This window comes from Narcine bancroftii, chromosome 1 (assembly GCF_036971445.1).
Source record: "Narcine bancroftii isolate sNarBan1 chromosome 1, sNarBan1.hap1, whole genome shotgun sequence".
NCBI classification, from domain to species: Eukaryota; Metazoa; Chordata; class Chondrichthyes; order Torpediniformes; family Narcinidae; genus Narcine; species Narcine bancroftii.
In genome coordinates, this window is record NC_091469.1 from 2,121,038 (window position 1) to 2,146,579 (window position 25,542).

The following is a 25,542-nucleotide window of genomic DNA, read 5'->3' on the forward strand; positions in this document are numbered from 1 at the left end:
GGCGAGGCCTCTCCCTTTAAACTCTGCCCCGGCCCGAAGGGCCACATCCACAGGCCGACCCTCACCTCTGAGACGCGGACCGAGTCCAGCTCTACCTCTCCCTCAGGTAGTGGGTGAGAAGGACCCAATCCACCCATCCCCTCCAAATCGCCGTCCTCTAGTTTTCTCCGCCGGGGTGGGTGGGGGGGTCCACGGCAGCCTACCTGCCCCCATCTCCGCCCCTCGTACCTCAGTGCTCGCACCCGCAACCCGCCATGGCGGTTGCCAGTTAAAGAGGCTGTACTGCTGACTGCCGATGTCATGGATGAGCTGTCGGGCCCGGTGCGGTTGGAGTCTCTGTCGCCACATAAGGCTTGAGCCGGCAAGTTAACGAAAGCGGCGCCCGACGGGCATTCTTCCGCGGCCGGGCGAAAAGACAGACGCAAGTTGGAGGGTGGCCCCACCTGTTCACGAGAGCCGGGGCCGTTGCCCCTTTAAGAGGCGATGGCTGTCGATGGCGGATGAGATGGATGGGTTTCTCTGCGGGACTGTGTGGTGTTCACAGCTCACTTTGGGAGAGAGGCAGAGCGCAGGAGGAAGGATGGATTTCAGCGTCAAGAAGCTGGCCTCGGGTGCGGGAGTTTTCTTCACCAGAGCCGTTCAGGTTAGAGACCGTTCGTCCATACCCCTTTCCTCATCGGCTGCTTGGTTTAAGAGTACATCGGAATATTTGTGAGGCCTTGTGAGAATCCGGGGCAGGGCACAGGGAATGAGGGGATCCAGACACAGCCCTGGTCCCAGACCCTTCGCCCTGAGTTCGGGACCCAGGCAGGAGCGCGGATTGAGGAGCCTGGACCCAGACCCCGGGACAGAGACGTGGACCAAAGCCCGGATTCTGAGTGAGAGGCTGGACCCCGGGGCAGAGGTCCGAAGCCAGAGTCTGATACCAAGCATCTTGAGCCAGTGAAAGGGACAGACCGAGAGATATGGATTGGGGGGTGTGGGGTGGGGGGGGGGGGGGGGGGGATCGGGCCACAGACCCTCCCTCTTAAAGACACAGTCCCCGATTCTGTTTCCCCCGTCTGAAGTTAAACAGAAGCACAGATTTGCTAAGAAAGTGACATCCTGAGGCGGAGACAATCTAACAAGCGGGGTTCCTAGACTCGAGTCAGTGAAGGAGGCAAAGCCCCTTGTAACATTCTTGTTACTGCTTGACTACTTCTCAATGAGCCAATGCAGTAAATAGCAAGACTTGGGGATTTTTTTGGCCAGCGGAGATGATTGCTAATTCAAATACAAAACTGAAGGTTGAGAAATGAGGGAGAATAAAGTTGGTAGAGTCTACTTGTGTATGGAACTGTTGAGCACAGCTGCCTTTACACCACAGATTTACTTTCATCTGAGTGAACCTTAATCCTTGTAATTTCATAAATGTAAACTGAGCTGTTCTAGATTGATTGTGGATCTCTGGGCTGTTTACAAGCTTGTTTTTATTTTGTACCTCTATGTGATTGACACCTTGCTCTTCCCCTCAGCTACACCCTCTGTGCCCTGATGAGGTGTTTATGACTAATGCCCTAATTGATACCCAATTAGTGCATAAGGTTAAGTCACACGATTATTGTGGTTCAAAGCTATGCTACTTGCAAGGTTTTTTTTTTGGATAGGAGGTGAGAGTAGTGGTTGTAATGGTCAGTGGGTGTGTACAAAGAATATGATTGATTGCATGCTGTTGTATCTGATTCTTTATTTGTTCTGTCTTCAGCTATCTGGTTGGAATCTTGTGTGATATGTTAACTGGATTCTACCATGTTTTGGAGTTTTAACCCTAGCTAAATGGAAACCAGTGAATAATTCAAAGGCAATGCCATTGACAGCTGTGACAAATTGTTGTGTCCTGCGACTGAGTCACAAAGGTTGCCAGCATTGGCACAGCAATGTGGTGCAGTACAGAATGTGCACTGGATTCTTGGGAACTATGAATTTAATTCTGTTTAGTCATACAGCATTGAAAAAGGCCATTCTGGTCCATGAGCCTGTGCTGACCAAATAGACCCATGTGATCAATTAACCTACCTACCCTGTACATCTTTGGAACGTGCAAAGAAATTGGAGCACGCAGAGGAAACTTTTTTGATGTATGCATTATACAAGGTACATCAGCATTGAAATTCTTTCTTACTCCTGCAGAACAAATACTTTAAAACACTTTAAAATACTTTAATTGGATTTTAAAAGACAATAAATGCACAAAAAATTTGCAATTGTTCTAGTGCAAAAAATGCAACTTAGCAATAGCACAGACAATCCTTTTGTGGTGTCAGAGCAGCCCCTGATTAGTGTAACAAGGGGAGGTTCAAGAACCTGATGGCTGCTGAAAATAAATTGTTCTTGAATCTAGAGGTGCTGCTTTTCATGCTTCTGTACCTTTGACCTAAGGTAGCAGTAGAAGAGAATGTGACCATGGTGATGGGGGACCTTTACGACGTTGGCTGCCTTCTTGACACAGTGCCTCACATAGATGCGTTCAATAAATGGGAGGTTTCTTTATTTGAGATGCTGATTAAACTGATCTTGGATCTCAGGACACAGCACAAAATAGGATCTTTACTGAGTGGGGAACACCTTTTTGCCTGTTTGGATTTTTTTTTTGGAGGAAAAGATACTGTTGCACTGATTCAAGGGGTAGTTTTGGAAACTTGGCCACACCTGTCAGTGGTGATTGGCCACAGAGAGAGCCTGTAAACATCATGGCAATTTAAAGATAGGTTTTCAATTTTCAGTAACCATCTATAGAAATGTTTCACCATTCTACTTTTTATTTAAATTGAAGTTATTTTTTCTCTCTCCCTCCTACATGCCTGGTGGTGGGTAATCTGATCTCTTGGTGAGCTACTCAGTGCAATGTCCCAAAGTGGTGTGAGCAAGAGCCTCTGAAAGTGTTTGTGCCTCTTGAAGGTGTCACAGCCCTAATGATCTCCTAAGTGCCTGCAAACAACTGGGTAGGAGTGTTTGCTAGGTATTTTTGTGTTTGCTGCCCAAGGTGAATGTGAAACTCCTGCATCAGCTTTCCCATTCAAAGGCCTGAAGCTCTCCTCCACATTACAGACCAGGAACAATCCCTCCCACCTCCCATATGTAAATATGAATAAACCCTGTCTTTGAAAATGTTGGATCATTGAAAGTATTATCTCACTTTGCATTTAAATTATGGCAGATAGAAGCTGCCACTTTTCTCTTGCACTACTGTAAATGAATATTTATTATCTCTATTTCTGTACAATAATTTAATGTAAAGTATTTAAATTTTGTTTTTGCAAAATACCTGTTTGGCTGCAGCAAGTGAGAATTTCCATGCATATGTACATTATTCTTGTGTGGCTGACAATAAACTCCTTGTCATTCTCACTAAATTTACCTTTGATCTAGGAAAAGGCTTGCATTTTGGTCGCACCTTCCCCCAGCCCACGGTTCCCCCAGCCCACGGTTCCCCCAGCCCACGGTTCCCCCAGCCCACGGTTCCCCCAGCCCACGGTTCCCCCAGCCCACGGTTCCCCCAGCCCACGGTTCCCCCAGCCCACGGTTCCCCCAGCCCACGGTTCCCCCAGCCCACGGTTCCCCCAGCCCACGGTTCCCCCAGCCCACGGTTCCCCCAGCCCACGGTTCCCCCAGCCCACGGTTCCCCCAGCCCACGGTTCCCCCAGCCCACGGTTCCCCCAGCCCACGGTTCCCCCAGCCCACGGTTCCCCCAGCCCACGGTTCCCCCAGCCCACGGTTCCCCCAGCCCACGGTTCCCCCAGCCCACGGTTCCCCCAGCCCACGGTTCCCCCAGCCCACGGTTCCCCCAGCCCACGGTTCCCCCAGCCCACGGTTCCCCCAGCCCACGGTTCCCCCAGCCCACGGTTCCCCCAGCCCACGGTTCCCCCAGCCCACGGTTCCCCCAGCCCACGGTTCCCCCAGCCCACGGTTCCCCCAGCCCACGGTTCCCCCAGCCCACGGTTCCCCCAGCCCACGGTTCCCCCAGCCCACGGTTCCCCCAGCCCACGGTTCCCCCAGCCCACGGTTCCCCCAGCCCACGGTTCCCCCAGCCCACGGTTCCCCCAGCCCACGGTTCCCCCAGCCCACGGTTCCCCCAGCCCACGGTTCCCCCAGCCCACGGTTCCCCCAGCCCACGGTTCCCCCAGCCCACGGTTCCCCCAGCCCACGGTTCCCCCAGCCCACGGTTCCCCCAGCCCACGGTTCCCCCAGCCCACGGTTCCCCCAGCCCACGGTTCCCCCAGCCCACGGTTCCCCCAGCCCACGGTTCCCCCAGCCCACGGTTCCCCCAGCCCACGGTTCCCCCAGCCCACGGTTCCCCCAGCCCACGGTTCCCCCAGCCCACGGTTCCCCCAGCCCACGGTTCCCCCAGCCCACGGTTCCCCCAGCCCCTCTCAGCTAACAAACTATTTTGATGCACATGTTGCAGCACACAATATCCCACAAATAGTAATATGAAAAGTGTGATGACACCAGAGAAGCGGATACGGGAATCTGCTGGAGGAACTTAGTGGAACAGTTGAGACCCTGCATCAGGATTATTCCAAAATGTTGACCAATCCTCTGCTTCCACAGATGCTGCCTCACCCACCAAGTTCCACCAGTTGTTTGTTTTGCGCGTTCAATAATATTGAGATTGGATTTAATGGTTGAAGATTTATCTGTCTATTTCAACATAGCAGAAATGTCTTGCTGACTCATGGGAATACTGTCAAACTGAATAACCATGGAACTGTGAGAAGCAGAAGTACCTTCACAGAATTTGCTCGAGACAAAAATTGAGAACAAAGAACTTTATTATACTATTACAACAATGCAAAGTTGGGTGCTTCCCCTTACCCTGGGAATACACACAGATACTGAGGCAGACCCAACTTTTATACATTTCATTCCAGTACAGAGATACCTTCCCCCTAACATTCTTCTGCCTCCTGGATTGGTTTAGCATTAGGTAATTCCGCCCACGTGGATTCTAACATCTTATCAGTTTATGTGCCTTCCTGCAAACTTGTTAGCCAGGAAATATCATGTCTTTGTTCTTTACTCATTAATCAATCCCCAAGACTTGCTAAAGCTATCTACTTGCTATCCTGTTTTGAAGATCCTTATTTTATTATACTTTTATAACCCTTCCTAACCCTTCCTCCCATTCCAGCATCCCTTCACCCTGATTTAACCCATAATACTTCATTTCTAATGAGCACTTGCTTGACTCCTCACATTCCAGTATCCCTTACAGAACCATGTGAGGAGTATGTGGCCAAGAGCTGAATCGAGGAAGGCAGAGAGATTTGGAAATGGTTTCTAGCACACAGGGCACTGGTAGCTGACAGCACGGCTGCTTGTGGACCACCTTTCATTGTATTCAAAGGGCCAGACAGAAAGAAAGGAAATTGTTCAGGTGGTAATTAGATTGGTATAAAATTACAAACCATGTGAGGGGCCAGGACGTGAATGGGGATCGAAGGCAGGTTGATAAGTTTAAAATCAATACTTGCTTAATAGGTTAGTGTATATTAGAAACCTCAAGAACAAAGGTAAATAGTTTGGGTAACTTCATAATACCAGAGGCTGGAATTTGAGAGGCTGGCTGGGCATATAGGAAGAGTCAACTCTAGAGGTTGAAGAAATGCATGCATGAAGATCTTAATAGCTGAATAGTTGAGGTGGGGCAGAATCTAGAATTGTGTAGAAGAAGAAGAGGGTGGTCAGTGAGGTGCTAAGTTCATCTCCAGCAGTGGTCAAGTATGACTGCAAGCTTGCCAACAGTTTGCTTCAGCATTTGGTAGAGGCTGAGAGGAGGGATGGTACTGCCTGCAAGGGAGAAGGGTTTGAGATGGGGAGTGAAGATGACGCCTTCAGTCTTCCTCAGCAAAATATCGAGCCCTCAGTGTGATGGTGACCCAGGAATGTGGTGAGATGAAGTTGGGCGTCAACTGTGGTCAGGTGAAATATCACCTTGTGTTTTCTCATGATGTTTCCAAGGGAGAATCACACAGATTAGAAAAAGAGGAGGGAGTTAGGATGTGTCTTTCTGGGAGTCCAGAAGCCTGGGGCAATGACAGGGCACCAAGGAGAGTTCTCCTGCTGTTCAAGAGAATAATGGTGGCTTTGTTTATATCATCTGTAACAGTTGTTGGGACTCCACTAATGATGGAGCAGTGACCAGGGTACCAGGCTGGATTCTCTGCCTGGTATTTAGTGGGATGACCTTGTCTCAAGTCGCCAACAACCCACTACCTGTGGTTCTTCAACCCCTAATTTGTTCACCGCCATGGTTACTGTCCCGTGGGTCTTTCCTCTTCTTCTCTTTCTTAAATGGGTATTCTCCCCATTTTCTTGTGCTCCATACCAGATTCCTGCTTCCCTGGAGTATGCAACCCCTCATGGCTGCTGATCAAGGGCACTGCCTTTAATGGATGCAGACTTGAGACTGAGGGAGGACTGCACTATCACAGATGCTGTCTCATAGAGGTGAAATTAAATTGCAATTTCATTTTCCCTCTTGGGTGGAGACAAAATGTGCCTTCATCAAAACTAAGTGCATTGCTGAATATTTTCAGACATCTTGAGCTTCTGGAGACCATTGGATCCAATCATTTTTTTTACCTTTTTCAATTTGTTTCATTAAACAGACTAAAGTTGGTGGAAGGCCATTTTTTAGAATAGATTTTTTTTTAGGCCTTGCCAAAGATCATCTTATTCTCTCTGTATGCCCATTTTAATAATGTGCTTCATTCAAACATATACAGATATTTTTAGGACATGAAGTTCAGAGATTGATTTCTACTGATGTTATACTGATCTGCACTAATCCACTGGATCTTTCAGTCACATACCAAAAACAGCCTGTTCCATCACATATTCTAGATCCTGACGCTGTAGTTTAATGTATCCCCTTGATACGTAGTGAATATAGGGCACATTAATTTAAAATAACATTTTAAGGACAAAGTGTACATTGTTCTACATTTATGGGCTCTAACTTTCAACTAAGAGATATTCTACCTCCATTTGGTTCTTGTAAACTTGTAAAAGGCTGTAGATATTACGGGGCAGGTATAAAGATGATGTAGAGCTTGTTTTCTTCCTTCCTGCCTTTTGTGTCTTCTGTTCCAAACTTCAACATTTCCAATTACTGAAATTAATATATTTCACTTGAACCTTTGAAATGGTCCAGAGATTAATTATGATTTTGAAGAGGGGTGTTGAGTTTGTAGCTATGTGAACTGGAGGTCCCAGGTTGTTTGAGTGATTGGGTCTAACCTTGTACAAGTTAATCTGGTACAGAGTGTGCTGTTTCTTTCTTTGGCTTGGCTTCGCGGACGAAGATTTATGGAGGGGTATGTCTACATCTGCTGCAGGCTCATTGGTGACTGACAAGTCCGACGCAGGACAGGCAGGCACGGTTGCAGCGGTTGCAAGGGAAAATTGGTTGGTTGGGGTTGGGTGTTGGGTTTTTCCTCCTTTGTCTTTTGTCAGTGAGGTGGGCTCTGCGGTCTTCTTCAAAGGAGGTTGCTGCCTGCCGAACTGTGAGGCGCCAAGATGCACGGTTGGAGGCGATATCAGCCCACTGGCGGTGGTCAATATGGCAGGCTGTAAGGCTTCAGTAAATCACCATGCAGGCAGACCTCCAGCTTTAAGACTGTGGTGTGATCAGGATGGACATTAGCTAGGATTGTATATCTGCATTTACTGTTTCATGCATGGCTTTTAATCAGATTGAACTGTGGGCAGCATTCAGAAATCATTAAGAAATTCACTTTTAGTACACTGCACATTTCCTCCCACAACTTTAGTGAAGATCAAAGAAGGGCTGTCCCAGGAGAGGGGGTGGGCCGGGGGGGGGGGGGGGGCGGGGGCGTGGGAATTGCGGGCCAGGATGAGAAAGCGGTCAGGAGAGGACCAGGAGAAATCCAACCACTGTGAGGGAAGTTCTGATGTTGCGATTCCATCATGAGCATCAGATCTCATGAGGCATTGTATTGTTAGGTTTCTATCCTGTGCATCTCAGAGAGAAGTACAGGATAGAAACCTGTCAGGTTCTTGCTGACTTTAACCACCCATCCTGGGGAACTCTTTACAGCATTTTAGTCAGTTTAAGGTGTACCAGTGTTGATTTTTTTCTCTCTCCCTTCCATGAATTTTAACCAAAACAGCCAAATAGTGTTGTCAGTAAACCATCCACCTCATGAATTGATCTTTCTGGTTTGATTCTGCATCTTTGCAGAACTTGGTTCTGAACCATCAGCAGGGCATAGATGGATTGTGGCCAATCTCTTGCTCTGTGAATCTGAACTTCCTGACTTTCTAATCACTGAAATTGTTTCCAACCTGGAGTTAAATTGTCAGAGTGATTTGAAATTTCTCACTTGAGTGTTAGAATCAAGCTCCTGAGAAATCCACAAACAAATGCTTAACTTGAGTTCTTTTGGGGCTAGTGGATACCATTTTCTTTGGTGTTGTGGCTGTGACAGTTCAATTCATTCTTCCTCACTCCCCATCACTGGGGTCCCATTTTCATCAAGAAGCTATGAAAGCAAGTGAATGTGGGAGAAGATGTTCAGCATGGACTAGTAGGCCCAAAATGGCCTGTCTATGTGCTGTATATGGTTATAGTTCAGATCATAACAAACTTCCCTCCACTTGATAGACCCTATCTACATCTCGTATGGCCCAAAAAGTCAGCCAATATACTGAAAAACCCATCGTACCCCAGTCAGACTTTCTTGGGAAGAAGGTTAAGGGTGTGAAAGTACGCACCGTCAGGGTTAAAGATGGTTCTTCTCTGCAGCCATAAGGTTCCTCAGTGACCCCCATTACCAGTACTATGCTGCTACTGTCCTTGTTTGGTGCTAATTGATCTTTTTCCTTGCAGTCTTATATTCTGAAATTGTGCTCATTACATGAATGTATGAATAAATGTTAGAAATAACCTGTTGTTCTGCTCACAGAAGAAACCATCTCACTGTATTGAGTATTTTGTGGCAAATAAACTGGATTGTAGTTTACACAAAAATGCTGGAGAAACTCAGCAAATCACGCAACATTCGTTATGTAGCAAAGATAAAGATTCATAACCATTGTTTCTGGCCTGAGCCCTTCATCAACGTACAAGTGAAAAGTTGGCAAGTGCCTGAATAAAATGGTGGGGGGGCAGAGGTATGGAGCACAAGACCACAGGCAAGAGGTTGTAGGTGGATATGGTGTGAGGGCACAAGAAAAAAGCTCAGAAGTTGTAGGAGCTGCAGGAAAGGAGACAGATGGATGGGGAAGAGAGGGAAACAGGGGAATGGCCTAACAGAAAGCGGGGATATCGATGATGATATCATTCGTTTGGAGAGTGCCCAACGGAATATTAGGTATTGCTCCTCCAATGTGCAGGTGGCCTTGATTTGGCAGTCCATGAGACCATGGACAGACATATTGGCCTGGGAATGGGGTGCGGAATTGAAATGGTTGCCCACTGGGAGATCCTTGCCATTGCTGTGCACAGAGCAAAGGTGCACAGCAAAACAATCTCCCAGTCTGTGTCCCACTATCTCTGATGTGGAGAAGGCCACAACAGGAGTACTAGATGACCCCTGCAGATTCATAAGTGAAGTGTTGAGGCTCTGAATGATGGAGAGGGAGGAGGTGTGGGGGCAAGTGTGGCACTTTTCCTGCAGTCACAAGGGTAGGTGCCAAGGGGTTGATTAGTGAGAAGGGATGAGTAGATGAAGTCATGGAGTGTTGTGCGAATAAAAGCTCTCACGACTGGAGGGAGAACAAATGCTTTTATTAGCTTATAACTAATGGTAGGGTCTCACAGTAGTCTTCGGAAGGGTTCTGGGTTTAGATGGGAAACCAGGGTTATATGTGAGCAGATGGGGGCAGAGCCAGCCATCAGCACAACACCCTACCAGTGAATCCCAGTTCACTGCATTCACCCTTTCCTGTAGAATTTAGGGTCTGTGAATGAAGACCGAGAATATACATTCTGGGAGTAAAATAATATACAGTTATTTGCAAATTTACAGATATAAGCAGTCTGAAGATCCTGGTGGAGTGCCTAAGCACCAGGGGGCCTTGGACTCCTTGGGTTTCCTGGTCCCCTTGTGAGGGAGGAGAGGTAGGTCTCCAGCTCACAATTGGAGGGGGTTGCACTTTCCTCCTAAACTGGATCCCCCAAGTCCCTGACTGGAGGTGGCGAGAATGATCTCCGTGTCTTGCAGACAAAGGACCCTCTGTTCCAGTGGGTGTCAGGTCCCTGATGGAAACTGTGTCCTCTCTGTCTTCTAGGTACTCCACATAGGCATATGTGGGATTGGCGTGGAGCAGTTTCACCCTTTCCACCAGGGGATCGATGTTGCTTCTACTCGTGCTTCCTGAGAAGGACTGGACCAGGTTGGGAGTGTAGTTCCCGATGCTGATCTTCTTTCGAAATTGAATAGGTGCTAGTGAGTAGTGTTGGTCACTGTACATAGTAGCGACTGGAAGGAATGGAGCGCTGTAGGGAGGACTTCCTGCCAGCGTGAGCCTGGAAGGCCTTTTGCCTTCAGGGCCAGTTTGACAGTCTTCCAGACTATTCTCCTTTTCAACCTCCCCATTCCCCCAGAGTTTATAGTTAGTAGTCCTGCTGGATTCAATGCCCCTCGCCAGCAGGTACTGATGTAGCTTGTCTCTCATAAAGGATGAGCCCCAGTCGCTATGAATATAACTTGTATACCTGAACAGGGCGAAAATGAAATCTAGGGCTTCTATGACTGATGGAGTGGACATGTCTGGACATGGGATGGTGAACAGGAAGTGGGAGTACACACCAATGATAAAGAGGAAGAATGTGTTCCTGTTCGTGGAGGGAGAGGTCCCTTAAAATTGACACTAATCCATTTGAAGGACCTATATGACTTGATCTAGGTGCACCTTTGTGGGGCGGTAGAAGTGCGACTTGTACTTCATGCAGCTATTGCAAGACCTGGTCATTTCCCTGACATCTTCCATGTTGTAGGGGAGGTTGCATGCCTTGACAAAATGAGCCATGCGGGGAATCCCTGCATGGCAGTGCTCGTGCAGAGACTGCAATTGGCTGGTGTGTGCAGATGCACAGCTTCCTCTGGATAGGCATCTGGAAGGTCATTAAGGGCTCCTGGTTGATGGGCAATGTGATAATTGTAGGTGGAGAGCTCAATCCTCCACCTAGCAATTTTGTCATTTTTGATTTTGTCCCTCTTGACATTATTAAACATGAATGCGATAGAGCGCTGGTCAGCGAGGAGCGTGAATTTCCTATCAGGCAGGTAGTGTCTTCAGTGCCTCATGGCTTCTACAACGGCTTGAGCCTCCTTTTCCACAGAGGGGTTCTGAACCTCGTGGCCTTGTAATGTCCAAGAGGTAAAAAAATGTAACTGGCCTCCCGCCTGGTTGAGGGTAGTGGCCAGGGCTATGTCCAAAGTGTAGCTTTCCACTTGGAAAGGTGCATTCTCGCCCACCGTATGCATGGTGGCTTTCACAATGTGATTCCGGAGGTAGTTAAAAGCCATTTGGGCTTCAGCTGAGAGGGCGAACCTTATCAGTATTTTGAGGGATCCACTGGACATAATATGAGAAAAACCCCAGGCATCTCCTTAAAAGCCTTTGTGGACCTGGGAACAGGGAGCTCTAACAGGGGGTGCATCCTATTGGGATCAGGGCCAATGATGCCATTCTCCTCCACGTAGCCAAGGATAGCCAGACGTTTAGTCCTGAGCGCGCACTTGTTAGAATTATAAGTTGAGGGTCCGGGCTTTTGGCGTCTGGAGAAAACTCTGGAGGTTGGCGTCATGGTCTTCCAAGGTGTGGCCACAGATGGTAACATTATCAAGGTAAGGGAAGGTAGCCTTCAACCAATACTCATCGCCCATTCTATCCATCTACCTCTGGAAGATAGAAACTCTGTTAGTGATACCAAAAGGGACCCTCTGTAATTAATAGAGATGACCGTTAGCCTCAAATGCTGTATATCAATGGACCTCGGAACAGATTGGGAGCTGGTGATAAGCAGCTTTCAGTTTGATGGTCGAATAGACCCGATACTGTGCAATATCATACACAGTTTCCGAAATATGAGGTGAGGGGGGGTTATGCGTCCAGGAGTGTGTACTGATTAATAGTTTGGCTATAGTCAATTACTATAGCCTGGACTTGTTTTCCCCTTTTACCACTACTACTTGCGCTCTCCACGAGCTGGTGCTAGGTTCGATGATACCTTTGTCGAGCAGATATGTGTCTTGATTTTATGAAGTCTCAGTCTGCTGTGCTGTACCTCCTGCTCTTAACCATATAACCATTTGCGGAGCGGAAACAGGCTTGGTAGCAATAGATTTGTAGTCCGAGAACCGATTTGAGAATAAAGGTGGGGGGTTGATATTCAGTGTGGAGAGGCTGCATGTGGGTTCTGATTTTAGGAGCCCTCTGTTCTGAACTGTTACAAGGGGATGGAAGAAGAATACTCCAAGGTCACACTTTTAAGGTGACACAGTAAGTCCAGACCCAACAACACCAGAACACCCAATTCATCAAGTACAGACAGGTGAATCTTACAGAAATCCCCCTTTCAAATGACAGATGTATTATACAATGTTGTTGAATACATGTAGAATGCGAATGAGACGCAAGGAATATTCAATAATTGGAAGGATCCATCTTTAGGTTGTATTCTTACAGTCCGTGAGTCTATGAAGCTTTCAGTAGAGCCTGTGTCGATTAGGCATTTAGTGGAATGTCCGTTTACCTTCACAGTCACTATTGAGTTGCTGAGCTGGTCTGTCCTGATCTAGAATCATCGAGGCTAGGACCGCATATTCCTCACTCGAGTGGCCCCCACCGTCCTGGATTGCCCTGCGTTGGTAAGATGGCGTTGACTTCATGGTGCGGTAAAATGGTCGCCCTTCCTCCTCTGACAATGATGACGCCGAGTTTGAATTTGGGTCACGGCAAGATGTCTGTCGAGCCTTTTCGCGCTGTTTCCTCACTGGCCTCCTTGTCGACGTGTTGCGCAGCAAGTGGGTTCAAGTGAATTCAGGGCCAATGGCTTGGGGCTGGAATCGGATCCGGGAGTGGTGCAGGCGTGGTCTTCCCCGGGCTTCCCCTCGCGCGAAAAACCCTCGTCCAATGCCCTTTCTTGCCACAGCTGGAATGCACGGAGTCTTTAGCCTGGCAACAAGATTGAGGATACTGGCTCTTGCTGCAGAAAAAGCACTCCCTAGCATGGGAGCGCTCCCTAGCACAGGAAGTGGCAGCTGTTCAAGCTTGGGTAGTGGGAGCAGCCAGCCCTTGGAAGGTGTCACCTGTGTGAGCGAGCTCGCTGGCTTTGAGGTTGTCATTCTTGAGCTTGGCCTGTTCCAACGATTTGGCTAGTTCATCGTGGCTTGCCAGGTCCTTCTTACCCAACTCGCAGTTGCTGCCTCGTTTACCTCGAGCGGTCCCCCGCGACTAGAGTGTCCCAGATCTGTTCTTCACGACTGTGGCCCGTAGCCGCTTCATACCTGCATTTCTTGGCAAGCGTCCACAGATCCAGCAGGTAATCATCAATGGTCTCTCCTGTCTGTTGGCAACGTAGAGCGAGTTGGTGCCTCGTAGGACCTCATTCTGCAACTTCAGGTACCAAGACTTCAACACCTCGATAGCAGTGTCACGTGTAGTGCAGTCCTTGATGACTGCATATCCTTTCGTTCCTACCCTCGAAACGAGTGCGGACCTCCTGAGTTAATCAGTGTGGAAGACTTCTCTGGTCGCGTTTAGGTAGGCCTGCAGTACGTGAACTCCTCAGCCGTGTCGAGGGACAGAGGGTCTATCAGCAGTATCCCAGGCTGGAGTCGCGCTTCCATCGTTTAGGGAATAAGCTAATAAAATTGTAGTGTGAATAAATGCTCTCACAACTGGATGGAGAACAAATGCTTTTATTAGCTTATAACTGTGTAGGGTCTCACAGTGGTCTTCAGAAGGGTTCTGTGTTTAGGTGGGAAACCAGAGTTATATGGTGGGTGGCAGAGCCACCCATCAGTATAACACTACCAGTGAATCCCAGTTCACTGCATGGAGCGAGTGGTCCCTGCAGAAGGAGGAGATGGGAAGATGAGTCTGGTGGGTGGGATCATATTGTAGGTGATGGAAATTGTGGATGATTTTCTTGTTTAAACTGGATTGTGTTCTGCCTACAAGGAGAGAATACATGTATGAAAATACTTAAATATGGAATTTTGGATGACACGATTTCTTTTTCTTTTTGTGTTTTTTATTGTTTATTTATTCTTTTTATTTCTTTAAATTATGGGGGTGGGGAGGGTGGGAGGAAGGGGGGGAATTAAAATGTCACTGTATATGAGTATTTGTATATATTATTGAGATGGTTCATGGTGAAGTATTAAATTAAAAATTACTAAAAAAAAAAGAAAATGCCAACTTCCTACTTTCAAGAGAGCAGGAGGGAATGAATGGGTCAGAAAGGTGATGAGAAAAAGATGATTATATGAAGTATCTTCCCTTTTGATTGGTTTGTTTCGAATCACGGGGTTTGGATATCACTGGCAAGGCCCACAGCGTTTGCTCATCTCAAGCTGTGCTGAGGAGCTGGTACTCAGCTGCTGCCTTGTTTCACTGCACATATTTCTACAAAGCTGAATAGTGGAAGGTTGCTGGATTCTGATCCAACAGTGATGAAGGAATGGCCAAAGCCCCAGTCTGCATGTGCAGTCTGATTTTTTTTTTTGTAGGTGGCCCTCCTTTCAGATGGGGAGACTGAGATGCTATTGAAGATGTCTTGATAACTTTACTGCATTTTGTGCACTTGCTGCCACAGCGCAGACGTGGTACAGTGAATGATTAAGATACTGGATAAAAATTGAGTAATTTCTGTTGTATGTTGGTGCTGGAGTCCAGATAATTTTAGGCAGTGTTTTGTGTTTCATTATGTGCTATTTTATGATTCATTTTGTGAGGAGTTGAAAGAGTGACCTGTTAATCCTTTCGCTGCTGCCCAATTGTGTTGGTGTTTGGAGACCCTGGTATTCACTGGTTATATGAACTCCTTGAGTCACTTTTAAAATGAAGTGAGAATTGTGTAAATGGCAAGGTTGCTGCAAACCATTTGGGATCAGCTACTCTCAGTATAATTTCTCCAGCATCTGAGCAGGGTAAAAGATTGAATTTGGAGAGGAGATGAGTGTGTGGCTACAGTGAGAGGGATTTGAGAAGAGTGCCTCTGTGAACTGGGAGATGCTGTGAAAGAGATAATCTTCTCTAGTCCTCCAACTCACATAGGTGGTGTCCACTTAAGTTCCTGTCTGTTCCAACAATGGAGTTGTTTCTGAACAGTTTGAACCAATTGCACCCGATTGACCTACATCTCTGGTACGTATTGAAGGGGGGAGGAAACCGGAGCCCCTGGGGGAAAATCCATGCAGGCACGGGGAGAACGTGCAAACTCCTTACAGACAGTGCGGGATTCAAACCCTAGTCTCAATCGCTGGTGTTGTAACTGTGTTGCGCTAACTGCTACACTAACAGTTCAGCCTTTTCCATTCACCTCCAGCTTTGTACATTTCTTCTCATTTCACTTTAAAAGTGACTCAAGAAGTTCATATTAACTATTGAATACCTGGCTCTTTAAACGCCAACACAATTGTAATGGCAGGATTAACAAACCAATTCTCTCAACAACTTACAATTGAATCGTAAAATGGTAGCAAGTAAGCAATCAAGTAATAAGTCGCATGACCAATTGACAAGAGAGTTATCTGACAAAATGTGACACAATTAGCATGAAAAAAAGTAGAGACAACGCAATTCGTATCAAGGAAAGTAGAGGGAAATCTTTCACTTCTGCATTGCCCTGGATTATTTTCTGCATGAGACCCAGGTCTCAAGTGATGCCAAGGTGATACCAAACTGAAAGATTATAGCACAGTTGATTTTGTAGAAGCAGCTCGGAACTATGAAAACCATGAAAGACCAGTGAAAGTTCCTTGGACTCTGGCCACATGGATCCTCTACAGAAGAAGTTGCTCTGTTGGTGGCTGTGCCAAGGCTGTAGTCTCTACATTTTCCTGTCTTGAACCTAGTCACCCTTTTATCTCTCCTTTAAAAATCATTCATGGGGTTTTTTCTCAGCTATCCGACCATAATATTTCTGCAGCTTAATTTCAGTATATTTCTGTTCCTGTGAAACACCTGTATAAATGTGAACTGGTGTTAAGACCTTGCCTCAGACTCTCTTTTTCAATGATGTTTTTGCTGACACCTTTTAAATATCACCGTTTTCTTTACACTATGAAGCACCTGGAGCTCTGCACTTTATATATATATATATATATATATATATCAATGATGGTTTATAATTGGGATGTTGTAAAAGTTTTTTTTTAAAAGCTATTTCTGCAGATAATGTTTGTTTAAATCTGTCAAAATGTATTTAGCAATCTATTCCTTGAAATTAAAACCCTATTTTAATCAGTTGGAATGCAGGTCTAGTTTCTGCAGAGGAATAAAAAATAAATTGTTAACTCTCCTTATGAAAATGCTACTTCATAACATTTTGTAATGATCCACATGGGATGTATGGCATAGAAATGGCCCAAATGGTGGTTACACTCCATCAATATTTCTTCCACCTTGAGCTATGATGCTTGCTACATGCTATTTGCTTCCATCAACTGAAGTAGTTGCAAATTACAACCCTTTCAGTATACAGACGAGAATGAAATGTGTGTGTGTGTGTGTGAGACGAGAATGAAATGTGTGTGTGTGTGAGACGAGAATGAAATGTGTGTGTGTGTGAGTCGAGAATGAAATGTGTGTGTGTGAGACGAGAATGAAATGTGTGTGTGTGAGACGAGAATGAAATGTGTGTGTGAGACGAGAATGAAATGTGTGTGTGTGAGACGAGAATGAAATGTGTGTGTGAGACGAGAATGAAATGTGTGTGTGTGAGACGAGAATGAAATGTGTGTGTGTGTGAGACGAGAATGAAATGTGTGTGTGTGTGTGAGACGAGAATGAAATGTGTGTGTGTGTGAGACGAGAATGAAATGTGTGTGTGTGTGAGACGAGAATGAAATGTGTGTGTGTGTGAGACGAGAATGAAATGTGTGTGTGTGTGAGACGAGAATGAAATGTGTGTGTGTGTGAGACGAGAATGAAATGTGTGTGTGTGTGAGACGAGAATGAAATGTGTGTGTGTGTGAGACGAGAATGAAATGTGTGTGTGTGTGTGAGACGAGAATGAAATGTGTGTGTGTGTGTGAGACGAGAATGAAATGTGTGTGTGTGTGTGAGACGAGAATGAAATGTGTGTGTGTGTGTGAGACGAGAATGAAATGTGTGTGTGTGTGTGTGAGACGAGAATGAAATGTGTGTGTGTGTGTGTGAGACGAGAATGAAATGTGTGTGTGTGTGTGTGAGACGAGAATGAAATGTGTGTGTGTGTGAGTGAGACGAGAATGAAATGTGTGTGTGTGTGAGTGAGACGAGAATGAAATGTGTGTGTGAGTGAGACGAGAATGAAATGTGTGTGTGAGTGAGACGAGAATGAAATGTGTGTGTGAGTGAGACGAGAATGAAATGTGTGTGTGTGTGAGACGAGAATGAAATGTGTGTGTGTGTGTGTGAGACGAGAATGAAATGTGTGTGTGTGTGTGAGACGAGAATGAAATGTGTGTGTGTGTGTGAGACGAGAATGAAAATGTGTGTGTTGTGTGAGTGAGACGAGATGTGTGTGTGTGTGAGTGAGACGAGAATGAATGGTGTGTGTGAGTGAGAAGAGATAAATGTGTGTGTGAGTGAGACGAGAATGAAATGTGTGTGTGTGTGAGACGAGAATGAAATGTTGTGTGTGTGAGACGAGAATTGAAATGTGTGTGTGTGTGAGACGAGAATGAAATGTGTGTGTGTGAGACGAGAATGAAATGTGTGTGTGTAGACGAGAATGAAATGTGTGTGTGTGAGACGAGAATGAAATGTGTGGTGTGAGACGAGAATGAATTTTGTGTGTGTGACCAGAATGATATGTTGTGTAGACAGAATGAAATGTGTGTGTGTGATACATCATGAAATGTGTTGTGTGAACAAATATTTTGTGAGACGAGAATGAAATGTGTGTGTGTGTGAGACGAGAATGAAATGTGTGTGTGTGAGACGAGAATGAAATGTGTGTGTGTGAGACGAGAATGAAATGTGGTGTGTGTGAGACGAGAATGAAATGTGTGTGTGTGTGAGACGAGAATGAAATGTGTGTGCGTGTGTGAGACGAGAATGAAATGTGTGTGCGTGTGTGAGACGAGAATGAAATGTGTGTGCGTGTGTGAGACGAGAATGAAATGTGTGTGCGTGTGTGAGACGAGAATGAAATGTGTGTGCGTGTGTGAGACGAGAATGAAATGTGTGTGCGTGTGTGAGACGAGAATGAAATGTGTGTGCGTGTGTGAGACGAGAAGGAAATGTGTGTGTGTGTGTGAGACGAGAAGGAAATGTGTGTGTGTGTGTGAGACGAGAAGGAAATGTGTGTGTGTGTGTGAGACGAGAAGGAAATGTGTGTGTGTGTGAGACGAGAAGGAAATGTGTGTGTGTGTGTGAGACGAGAAGGAAATGTGTGTGTGTGTGTGAGACGAGAAGGAAATGTGTGTGTGTGTGTGAGACGAGAAGGAAATGTGTGTGTGTGTGTGAGACGAGAAGGAAATGTGTGTGTGTGTGTGAGACGAGAAGGAAATGTGTGTGTGTGTGTGAGACGAGAAGGAAATGTGTGTGTGTGTGTGAGACGAGAAGGAAATGTGTGTGTGTGTGTGAGACGAGAAGGAAATGTGTGTGTGTGTGTGAGACGAGAAGGAAATGTGTGTGTGTGTGTGAGACGAGAAGGAAATGTGTGTGTGTGTGTGAGACGAGAAGGAAATGTGTGTGTGAGACGAGAAGGAAATGTGTGTGTGAGACGAGAAGGAAATGTGTGTGTGAGACGAGAAGGAAATGTGTGTGTGAGACGAGAAGGAAATGTGTGTGTGAGACGAGAATGAAATGTGTGTGTGAGACGAGAATGAAATGTGTGTGTGAGACGAGAATGAAATGTGTGTGTGAGACGAGAATGAAATGTGTGTGTGAGACGAGAATGAAATGTGTGTGTGAGACGAGAATGAAATGTGTGTGTGTGAGACGAGAATGAAATGTGTGTGTGTGAGACGAGAATGAAATGTGTGTGTGTGAGACGAGAATGAAATGTGTGTGTGTGAGACGAGAATGAAATGTGTGTGTGTGAGACGAGAATGAAATGTGTGTGTGTGAGACGAGAATGAAATGTGTGTGTGTGAGACGAGAATGAAATGTGTGTGTGTGAGACGAGAATGAAATGTGTGTGTGTGAGACGAGAATGAAATGTGTGTGTGTGAGACGAGAATGAAATGTGTGTGTGTGAGACGAGAATGAAATGTGTGTGTGTGAGACGAGAATGAAATGTGTGTGTGTGAGACGAGAATGAAATGTGTGTGTGTGAGACGAGAATGAAATGTGTGTGTGTGAGACGAGAATGAAATGTGTGTGTGTGAGACGAGAATGAAATGTGTGTGTGTGAGACGAGAATGAAATGTGCGTGTGTGTGAGACGAGAATGAAATGTGCGTGTGTGTGAGACGAGAATGAAATGTGCGTGTGTGTGAGACGAGAATGAAATGTGTGTGTGTGTGAGACGAGAATGAAATGTGTGTGTGTGAGACGAGAATGAAATGTGTGTGTGTGAGACGAGAATGAAATGTGCGTGTGTGTGAGACGAGAATGAAATGTGCGTGTGTGAGACGAGAATGAAATGTGTGTGTGTGAGACGAGAATGAAATGTGTGTGTGAGACGAGAATGAAATGTGTGTGTGTGTGAGACGAGAATGAAATGTGTGTGTGTGTGAGACGAGAATGAAATGTGCGTGTGTGTGAGACGAGAATGAAATGTGCGTGTGTGTGAGACGAGAATGAAATGTGCGTGTGTGTGAGACGAGAATGAAATGTGCGTGTGTGTGAGACGAGAATGAAATGTGCGTGTGTGTGAGACGAGAATGAAATGTGCGTGTGTGTGAGACGAGAATGAAATGTGCGTGTGTGTGAGACGAGAATGAAATGTGCGTGTGTGTGAGACGAGAATGAAATGTGCGTGTGTGTGAGACGAGAATGAAATGTGCGTGTGTGTGAGACGAGAATGAAATGTGTGTGTGTGTGAGACGAGAATGAAATGTGCGTGTGTGTGAGACGAGAATGAAATGTGCGTGTGTGTGAGACGAGAATGAAATGTGCGTGTGTGTGAGACGAGAATGAAATGTGTGTGTGTGTGAGACGAGAATGAAATGTGTGTGTGTGAGACGAGAATGAAATGTGTGTGTGTGAGACGAGAATGAAATGTGTGTGTGTGAGACGAGAATGAAATGTGTGTGTGTGAGACGAGAATGAAATGTGTGTGTGTGAGACGAGAATGAAATGTGTGTGTGTGAGACGAGAATGAAATGTGTGTGTGTGTGAGACGAGAATGAAATGTGTGTGTGTGTGAGACGAGAATGAAATGTGTGTGTGTGTGAGACGAGAATGAAATGTGTGTGTGTGTGAGACGAGAATGAAATGTGTGTGTGTGTGAGACGAGAATGAAATGTGTGTGTGTGTGAGACGAGAATGAAATGTGCGTGTGTGTGAGACGAGAATGAAATGTGCGTGTGTGTGAGACGAGAATGAAATGTGCGTGTGTGTGAGACGAGAATGAAATGTGCGTGTGTGTGAGACGAGAATGAAATGTGCGTGTGTGTGAGACGAGAATGAAATGTGCGTGTGTGTGAGACGAGAATGAAATGTGTGTGTGTGTGAGACGAGAATGAAATGTGTGTGTGTGAGACGAGAATGAAATGTGTGTGTGTGAGACGAGAATGAAATGTGTGTGTGTGAGACGAGAATGAAATGTGTGTGTGTGAGACGAGAATGAAATGTGTGTGTGTGAGACGAGAATGAAATGTGTGTGTGTGAGACGAGAATGAAATGTGTGTGTGTGAGACGAGAATGAAATGTGTGTGTGAGACGAGAATGAAATGTGTGTGTGAGACGAGAATGAAATGTGTGTGTGTGAGACGAGAATGAAATGTGCGTGTGTGTGAGACGAGAATGAAATGTGCGTGTGTGTGAGACGAGAATGAAATGTGCGTGTGTGTGAGACGAGAATGAAATGTGCGTGTGTGTGAGACGAGAATGAAATGTGCGTGTGTGTGAGACGAGAATGAAATGTGCGTGTGTGTGAGACGAGAATGAAATGTGCGTGTGTGTGAGACGAGAATGAAATGTGCGTGTGTGTGAGACGAGAATGAAATGTGCGTGTGTGTGAGACGAGAATGAAATGTGCGTGTGTGTGAGACGAGAATGAAATGTGCGTGTGTGTGAGACGAGAATGAAATGTGCGTGTGTGTGAGACGAGAATGAAATGTGCGTGTGTGTGAGACGAGAATGAAATGTGTGTGTGTGTGAGACGAGAATGAAATGTGTGTGTGTGTGAGACGAGAATGAAATGTGTGTGTGTGTGAGACGAGAATGAAATGTGTGTGTGTGTGAGACGAGAATGAAATGTGTGTGTGTGTGTGAGACGAGAATGAAATGTGTGTGTGTGTGTGAGACGAGAATGAAATGTGTGTGTGTGTGAGACGAGAATGAAATGTGTGTGTGTGTGAGACGAGAATGAAATGTGTGTGTGTGTGAGACGAGAATGAAATGTGTGTGTGTGTGAGACGAGAATGAAATGTGTGTGTGTGTGAGACGAGAATGAAATGTGTGTGTGTGTGAGACGAGAATGAAATGTGTGTGTGTGTGAGACGAGAATGAAATGTGTGTGTGTGTGAGACGAGAATGAAATGTGTGTGTGTGCGTGAGACGAGAATGAAATGTGTGTGTGTGCGTGAGACGAGAATGAAATGTGTGTGTGTGCGTGAGACGAGAATGAAATGTGTGTGTGTGCGTGAGACGAGAATGAAATGTGTGTGTGTGCGTGAGACGAGAATGAAATGTGTGTGTGTGCGTGAGACGAGAATGAAATGTGTGTGTGTGCGTGAGACGAGAATGAAATGTGTGTGTGTGCGTGAGACGAGAATGAAATGTGTGTGTGTGCGTGAGACGAGAATGAAATGTGTGTGTGTGCGTGAGACGAGAATGAAATGTGTGTGTGTGCGTGAGACGAGAATGAAATGTGTGTGTGTGCGTGAGACGAGAATGAAATGTGTGTGTGTGCGTGAGACGAGAATGAAATGTGTGTGTGTGCGTGAGACGAGAATGAAATGTGTGTGTGTGCGTGAGACGAGAATGAAATGTGTGTGTGTGCGTGAGACGAGAATGAAGTGTGTGTGTGCGTGAGACGAGAATGAAGTGTGTGTGTGCGTGAGACGAGAATGAAGTGTGTGTGTGCGTGAGACGAGAATGAAGTGTGTGTGTGCGTGAGACGAGAATGAAGTGTGTGTGTGCGTGAGACGAGAATGAAGTGTGTGTGTGCGTGAGACGAGAATGAAGTGTGTGTGTGCGTGAGACGAGAATGAAGTGTGTGTGTGCGTGAGACGAGAATGAAGTGTGTGTGTGCGTGAGACGAGAATGAAGTGTGTGTGTGCGTGAGACGAGAATGAAGTGTGTGTGTGCGTGAGACGAGAATGAAGTGTGTGTGTGCGTGAGACGAGAATGAAGTGTGTGTGTGCGTGAGACGAGAATGAAGTGTGTGTGTGCGTGAGACGAGAATGAAGTGTGTGTGTGCGTGAGACGAGAATGAAGTGTGTGTGTGCGTGAGACGAGAATGAAATGTGTGTGCGTGAGACGAGAATGAAATGTGTGTGCGTGAGACGAGAATGAAATGTGTGTGTGTGTGAGACGAGAATGAAATGTGTGTGTGTGTGAGACGAGAATGAAATGTGTGTGTGTGTGAGACGAGAATGAAATGTGTGTGTGTGTGAGACGAGAATGAAATGTGTGTGTGTGTGAGACGAGAATGAAATGTGTGTGTGTGTGAGACGAGAATGAAATGTGTGTGTGTGTGAGACGAGAATGAAATGTGTGTGTGTGTGAGACGAGAATGAAATGTGTGTGTGTGTGAGACGAGAATGAAATGTGTGTGTGTGTGAGACGAGAATGAAATGTGTGTGTGTGAGTGAGACGAGAATGAAATGTGTGTGTGTGAGTGAGACGAGAATGAAATGTGTGTGTGTGAGTGAGACGAGAATGAAATGTGTGTGTGTGAGTGAGACGAGAATGAAATGTGTGTGTGTGAGTGAGACGAGAATGAAATGTGTGTGTGTGAGTGAGACGAGAATGAAATGTGTGTGTGTGAGTGAGACGAGAATGAAATGTGTGTGTGTGTGTGAGACGAGAATGAAGTGTGTGTGTGTGTGTGAGACGAGAATGAAGTGTGTGTGTGTGTGTGAGACGAGAATGAAGTGTGTGTGTGTGTGTGAGACGAGAATGAAGTGTGTGTGTGTGAGACGAGAATGAAGTGTGTGTGTGTGAGACGAGAATGAAGTGTGTGTGTGTGAGACGAGAATGAAGTGTGTGTGTGTGTGTGAGAGACGAGAATGAAGTGTGTGTGTGTGTGTGAGAGACGAGAATGAAGTGTGTGTGTGTGTGTGAGAGACGAGAATGAAGTGTGTGTGTGTGTGTGAGAGACGAGAATGAAGTGTGTGTGTGTGTGTGAGAGACGAGAATGAAGTGTGTGTGTGTGTGTGAGAGACGAGAATGAAATGGGAGTAGGGTAAAGGGTATTTGATGATCGGCGTGGACGTTGTGGGCTGAAAGACCAAATTCTGTGTTGTGTAATTCTGTACCACATTAACTATTATAATTTTGCCTTTTTGAATTGTATTAATGGTGAGAAGCAACCAGTGAAACCTTACTTTCTTTTAAATTTTGGCATACAGCATGGTAACAGGCCCTTCCAGCTCACGAGCCTGTGCTACACAAATACCCCCAATTAATCTGCAATCCCCATGCGTTTTGGAGGGTGGGAGGAAACCCACACAGACACTGGAAGAATGTACAAACTTCATACAGATAGCACTGGATTTTAACCCAAGTTGCTAGCACTGTTGCACTAACCTCTAAGCTAACTGTACCGCCATTATGTAAGCTCAAGTAGAAGCTGTTCGCCCATTTTGTGTGTGTGTGAGCGCGCGTGTGAATACCTTGAAGAACTTTCTGAATTTTCCCTAGAAACTCTATAATCCGAGGAGAATAATTCCAGTTACTTTAGTTTCAACATAAGTAAAATTCCATATTTACAGCTGTTATGAATCCAGAGGACCCCAAAACCTAGCAGCAGTAAAAATTCACCAAGACTAATGGTTACTTAAACAATAGTCATTTTTAATTTTCTTTAAACATAAAAACAGGATCAAAGTTTAACTTATTATCATTAACTTAACCCCCTTCTAATTCTAAGCACATGTGTATGTTATGTGTATAGCACACATGTCAAACTCAGGCCCCCGGGCCAAATTTGGCCCATGATATAATTATATTTGGCCCGCAAGATCATATCAAATATGTATTAGAGCTGGCCCGCTGGCCGCTGCGCCAGTATAGCGCATGCACAGCTAATACTACAAATCCCAGAATGCTTTGCAACTGCATTGGCGCCGGCCCGTCAGCCCACTAATCGCCCCCACCTCCTCTTTTTACTTTCATTAGCATCTGCGACCTGTCGCCCAACTCACATGTAATAAACCCCTTACGAAAAATGGCCAAACGAAAGACAGAAAACAGGACCTTTCAAGACAGGTGGGAGGCAGACTATATGTTCATCATTTTAAAAGACAAACCTGTTTGTTATTGAAGCAAGTTGTTATTTTTTTGACTTGTTGGCTTGTGAAAAAAAATACATTTAAAAGGAGCTTAAAGGCTATAGAGAAATATTATTTATTGAATATTTTATTTCTCATTTGTTAATGCTTCTTCTGGAAAGAGTTTAACCAAAACTATTATTAAACATTTATTTTAATAAGAAAAAGTTTAACATTATATATGTTGAAAGAAAACATGCAAATGTTGTTCAAAATTTTCAATAAATATTTAGTTTGGCCCACGACTTAGTCCAAGTTTTTAATTTTGGCCCTCTGTGAATTTGAGTTTGACACCCCTGGTGTATAGGTTCAGGAAAGTTCTTTGATTCACAGTCCAATCTCACTTCTCACTCCTCCAAGTTCACCGGTATCAGGCAATTCTTGTACTGTGCACAAAATTTAACATTTAAGAATCTTCACCAGGCTCTTGTGCTTAAAGGTTACCACTCAGGAAGGTACTTGTTCTTTTCAGTGAGAGATTTGTTGCTCGTTGGACACAAACAAACTGATTTCCCGCTATCAGTACTTCAGTGTCTTGCCAAAGAAACTTGCCCCATCATGGGTTTTCCAAATTATAACCTCTTCTTCTACAGGTCATCACTGAGTTCCTCTTGTTTCCCTTATTTCAGGAGAAACACTCTAGCCAGCCATTTCCTCTTGTAAGGACCAGAATGGTTTTCACCAGGATGAACTCAGAACTCACAACC

General features: G+C 45.5%; 1 protein-coding gene across 6 annotated transcripts in view; it reads left to right on the forward strand.

Annotated features, from left to right (window-relative positions):
- Positions 1 to 346: 346 nt before the first annotated feature.
- The window catches only part of LOC138754303 (endophilin-B2-like), an 88,182-nt gene continuing 62,986 nt past the window's right edge, over positions 347 to 25,542 (forward strand). For 2 of the 6 annotated variants that reach the window (XM_069918364.1, XM_069918383.1), the window contains exon 1: positions 347 to 643. In XM_069918364.1, coding sequence (XP_069774465.1) covers positions 494 to 643 — 150 coding nt within the window. In that variant the 5' untranslated portion in view covers positions 347 to 493. The remainder of the gene's footprint in view (positions 644 to 25,542) is intronic. The other 4 variants (XM_069918394.1, XM_069918374.1, XM_069918403.1 and 1 more) reach the window with 4 other exon arrangements.